Genomic DNA, 5814 nt, shown 5'->3' on the forward strand with positions numbered 1-5814 from the left:
TTTTTTCCAACTGATATCTTTGAATCAGTTGAAAATGAACAAGGTTGACAGGAATGTGAGAATCTAATGAGTCCTTCAAATGGCTGATTTGCACTCAGTGGACAACTAGACAATAAGCGGTATGAATTATTGGAAATCAATACTTTACTATAGAATTTCACTATGCTCCAATGCCTTCAGTTCATAGTATTTTTATATTTCGATGGATTATCTGAAGCAAATGATCATCCAAGACATAGGGATTGATAAAACTCCCCTGTACAGTTTTAAATGTTGCTTTTGACTTATTTTTGTGAAGTAGAAATATTTTCATGTACAGTCTTAGTCTATTTTAGAGCGGTAGATAAAATAAAACCAGTACTTTTAAATCCAATGTCCTGCAGATTTTTTTTTTTTGTATTACTGATCGGTTCCTAATTCATCATCTTTTGATGTTTTAGGAGACACAGAAAAGGGTCAAGCAAATCGAACCACTAAGGAGGACACCCTTGTCTGTGGCAGATGCTGTGCTGAGTTCTTTGAATTATCAGATCTCCTGCAACACAAGAAGAATTGTACTAAAAATCAATTAGTTTTAATTGTGAATGAAAATCCAGCTTCTCCTTCTGAAACCTTCCCTCCTAGTTCCCCTTCTGATAATCCTGATGAACAGATGAATGACACAGTTAACACAGACCAACTAGACTGCAGTGACCTTTCAGAGCATAACAAACTTGACAGGAAAGAATCCATGGATGTGGAGGCTTCCAGCATTAACAATAGCAGTAGCAGTTCCAAGAGTGTCAACAATAGTATTACAAGCAGTAACAGCTCCACCATGGGTACCTCAGCTGTAACAACCTCTCTACCTCACATAGGGGATCTGACAACGTTAGGCAACTTTTCAGTGATAAATAGTAACGTAATAATTGAAAACCTTCAGAGTACTAAAGTGGCAGTAGCACAGTTATCACAGGAAGCGAGATGTAATGGTGCATTGAACAGTAAGCTTGCTGTACCTGCCCTGATGGAGCAACTGTTGGCGTTACAGCAGCAGCAGATCCATCAGTTGCAACTGATTGAACAAATTCATCACCAAATATTATTGTTGGCTTCCCAAAACACAGACATGTCAACATCTTCTAGCCCTTCTCGAGGTACTTTACAAACAGCTGCCAACCCCTTGTCCACATTAAGTTCCCATTTATCCCAGCAGCTGGCTGCAGCAGCTGGATTAGCACAAAGCCTTGCTAGTCAATCTGCCAGCATCAGTGGTGTGAAACAGCTACCCCCTATACAACTACCTCAGAGCAACCCTGGCAACACTCCAGTTCCATCCAGTAGTGGCTCTTCTCCAAATATTAACATATTGGCAGCAGCAGTTACAACACCATCCTCAGAAAAAGTGGCTTCAAGTATTGGTGGCTCACAGCTCAACAACTCACCAGTATCAGCATCATCTTCACCAGCTTTTGCAATAAGCAGTTTATTAAGTCCTGCATCTAATCCACTTCTACCTCAACCCACCCCTAGTAACTCTGTTTTCTCCAGTCCCCTGTCCAATATTGGAACACCTGCAGAGGATTTAAACTCCTTGACTGCCTTGGCACAGCAAAGAAAATGCAAGCCACCAAATGTAACTGCTTTTGAAGCAAAAAGTAATTCAGAGGCGTTCTTTAAGCATAAATGCAGGTTCTGTGCTAAAGTGTTTGGGAGTGACAGTGCCTTGCAGATTCATTTACGTTCTCACACAGGCGAGAGGCCGTTTAAATGCAACATATGTGGAAACAGGTTCTCCACAAAGGGAAACTTAAAGGTCCACTTTCAGCGTCACAAAGAAAAACACCCTCATATTCAAATGAATCCATACCCAGTGCCAGAGCATTTGGACAATATTCCTACAAGCACAGGTATTCCTTATGGGATGTCTATACCGCCAGAGAAACCTGTCATGGGCTGGCTGGACAGCAAGCCGGTCCTTTCCACCCTAATGACTTCTGTTGGCCTGCCACTCCCACCAACAATTCCAAGCCTGACCCCATTCATCAAAACTGAGGAGCCTCAGCTGATTCCCATTAGCCATCCTTCTGCTAGCCCTCCCTGCTCTGTCAAGAGTGACCCGGGAACAGCTGATCCTACATCAAAACTTTCCAATGGACTTCTTGATGAGGTAGAGGCTGGTGCTTTGCCTACCTCAAATGGAAAAATGGAAGAAAACCCTCAAAACACAAGCGCCATCACTAACATCACCAGCTCTGTGAGCTCACCAGCAGCAGACTTGGGCTCCGGCAGTGTCGCCACTTTTACAAATCCACTGATGCCTTTAATGTCAGAGCAATTTAAGGCAAAGTTTCCATTTGGAGAACTGTTGGATTCAATGCCAGCATCTGAAACATCAAAATTGCAGCAACTGGTAGAAAACATTGACAGAAAGGCAACTGATCCTAACGAGTGTATCATTTGCCACCGAGTTCTCAGTTGCCAGAGTGCACTGAAAATGCATTATCGCACACATACTGGTGAGAGGCCATTTAAGTGTAAAATCTGTGGTCGTGCTTTCACTACTAAAGGCAACTTAAAGACTCATTACAGTGTCCACCGTGCCATGCCCCCGCTGAGAGTACAACATTCATGCCCGATCTGCCAGAAGAAATTCACCAACACCGTTGTGCTACAGCAGCATATCCGAATGCACATGGGAGGGCAGACCCCCAACACCCCAGTGACAGAAAACTATCCTGAGTCAATGGAATCAGATACAGGATCTTTTGATGATAAGAATGTTGATGACATAGACAACTTCTCGGATGAGAACATGGAAGACTGTCCTGAAAGCAGCGTACCAGATATACCTAAATTTGTGGATGCATCACAAGACAGCCTGTCTTCTTCCCCTCTGCCCCTGGAAATGTCAAGTATTGCTGCTTTGGAAAATCAGATGAAGATGATCAATGCAGGACTTGCTGAACAACTTCAGGCAAACTTAAAGTCAGTTGAAAATGGGTCAGTGGAAGGGGATATTTTGACTAATGATTTGTCATCTGTCGGTGGTGATATGGAAAGCCAAAGTGCTGGAAGCCCTGCTGTCTCAGAGTCTACCTCTTCCATGCAGGCCTTGTCCCCATCTAACAGCACTAATGATTACCACAAGTCACCAAGTATTGAAGAGAAACCAGTAAGAGCTTTACCAAGCAAGTTTGCCAACAGTTTGTCTCCAACCCCTGCTAACAGTGGTGCTTTGGACTTGACATCCAGTAACACTGATAAAATTATTAAAGAAGAGTCTCTGAGTATGCTCTTCCCTTTCAAAGATAGAGGTAAATTTAAAAACACCACATGTGACATTTGTGGCAAAACATTTGCTTGTCAGAGTGCCTTGGACATTCATTACAGAAGTCATACCAAAGAGAGACCATTTATTTGCACAGTTTGCAATCGTGGCTTTTCCACAAAGGGTAATTTGAAGCAGCATATGTTGACACATCAAATGCGAGATCTACCATCACAACTTTTTGAGCCCAATTCCAGTATCGGCCCTAATCAGAACTCTTCAGTTATGCCTGCTAATTCCCTGTCATCGCTCATAAAGACTGAGGTTAACGGCTTTGTGCACAGCTCTCCTCAGGATAGCAAAGAAGCACCCTCTGGTCTTGTTGCTTCGGGGCCGCTGTCCTCCTCTGCCACGTCCCCTGTCCTACTTCCTGCCCTCCCCCGAAGAACCCCCAAACAGCACTACTGCAACACATGTGGGAAAACATTTTCTTCCTCCAGCGCGCTGCAGATCCACGAAAGGACACACACTGGTGAGAAACCTTTTGCCTGCACTATATGCAGAAGAGCATTCACAACAAAAGGCAATCTGAAGGTACTTTTTCCTCTTGCTCTTCTTAGGTTTCATTTTCTCCTTGCTGGTTTTTTTTTTTTTATTTTTTACATCTGTTGCTGTTGCAAGCAGTGGTACCTTTGGGTATTTGTGGCGTGACAAATGGTGTATTTAGTCAGCTCTGGTAGACCTAGATGGCCTCTTGTCTCCGTGCAGCCTTGGAAGCACGAGGTGGTTTTGATGCTTTATTAAAATTCATCTGCCAGCAGACTGTCTATGTAGAGTGTGAAACAGAACAGCCAAATGATGGTAAGGAGTATTAATTAACAGAGAAATGTGTTTTGGAACACACACCTCTTTAAGAAGCAAAAGGCTCTCAAATGTGCTGTTTTTCATAACTATCATGTAAGATGATGAGTGTTTAAAAAAACTATTAACATAATTCTGGAACTAATGGGTATTACTTTGATTATATAACTAACATTTCCTACTGATATATGTTTGAAAAAGCAAATATACTTAAGTTTTAGAACACCAGTTGAGCGCTTTACTGTGTACATTTTTCTGTTGACAGAGTATTTCTCTAGAGGTTGCTGCCAATAATGTGAGATGAATAATTACTTTCAGGCCATATAGACACTATACACAAGACTCTCCGATGAGCAATCAGTAAAGGATACTTTCTGCCTGTCTGAAAAGGATGTTTATAGGGTAAAGGGTGTCAAATACAATACTTACCATTGCACTGAAAGACATAGCAATTCTAGCCCTGAAAGCAGCTATCTGCAATTGACAGAATAACGTGAAGTCATTATAAACTAAATACACGTAATAAAAAAGAGTAACAAGCAATGTTCAGCAGGAAAACGGGGTATTGTGGGTAGTAGTGATGGGCTAATCCAGAAGAAGTTTATTTATTATTCCAGATGAGAAATGGAGCCCTGCATCCGCTACCTCTAGTGTCATTCATTATGTAACAAGACTGGATGTGTTCATGGACTACTGCTTTCTCTGTGATCAAAATAAGTTTGAAATCCCTGACAACCTCTATTTTTTTTTTGTTTGTTTGTTTCTTCCTTTCTTTCTTTGCAGGTTCACATGGGCACTCACATGTGGAACAGTACTCCCGCAAGACGAGGCAGACGACTTTCCGTAGATGGCCCCATGACATTTCTAGGAGGCAATCCTGTAAAGTTCCCAGAAATGTTTCAGAAGGATTTGGCTGCACAGTCAGGGAATAGAGACCTCTCCAGCTTCTGGAACCAGTATGCAGCAGCACTCATTGGTCATGAAGACCAATGAGATCTCTGTCATCCAGAATGGCGGCATCCCTCCGGTGCCGGAGGGCCTGGGGAATGGTGGCAGCTCTCCCTTCAGTGGCTTGATGGGAAGCCTGGAGAAGCTCCAGAATTCAGAACCCAACACACCTCTAGGTGGTCTGGAGAAAACGGCAAGCAATGAAAATGGGACAAACTTCCGTTTTACGTGTTTCATGGAAGATAACAAAGAAATTGTAACAAATTAGGAAAAAACTCTGTAAATAACATTCCTGCAAATAGTGCAACCTAGGGTTGCTTTTTTCAAGCTGCAGGCTACAACATTACAAAGACTTTCTTTTGTACCATGTTCTACTTCTAGAGTTCTAAGAGCTTATTTATTAGTGATATAACCTTGCTTTGCAAACAAATGCAAGCATTAACTTTGGTCTCCTGTATTTTGAACTAAATACTAATCGACTAGAGTGCTGTAAACTTGCTGTAACATTTATGGCGGTTGCAAGTCTGTTCTGCTAGATGATCTTATTCTGGCATTAACTTATTTTCTATATCCAGTTTAACATGAACTTTGGTATTGATGTGATGCCTCAGTGATGCATTAGATCTCTAATAAAAATGTGTATATAAATGTACACTTTGATCCTGCTGGAAACTTTATCACCAAACACATTGTTTAATTTTTCCAAACAGAATTAAGAAAAGGACTGAGAGGATTTAGACTGAAGAGTGTGGGTC

General features: G+C 41.9%; 1 protein-coding gene across 1 annotated transcript in view; it reads left to right on the forward strand.

The window, feature by feature from the left end:
* LOC115619044 (sal-like protein 1) overlaps nucleotides 1-5461 on the forward strand; it is a 13412-nt gene extending 7951 nt beyond the window's left edge. The window contains 3 exon segments of the mRNA XM_030511059.1: nucleotides 441-3844; nucleotides 4895-5082; nucleotides 5084-5461. Coding sequence (XP_030366919.1) covers nucleotides 441-3844; nucleotides 4895-5082; nucleotides 5084-5327 — 3836 coding nt within the window. The 3' untranslated portion in view covers nucleotides 5328-5461.
* Nucleotides 5462-5814: the final 353 nt, after the last annotated feature.

The sequence above is a fragment of the Strigops habroptila genome, chromosome W (assembly GCF_004027225.2).
Source record: "Strigops habroptila isolate Jane chromosome W, bStrHab1.2.pri, whole genome shotgun sequence".
Classification (NCBI taxonomy): domain Eukaryota; kingdom Metazoa; phylum Chordata; class Aves; order Psittaciformes; family Psittacidae; genus Strigops; species Strigops habroptila.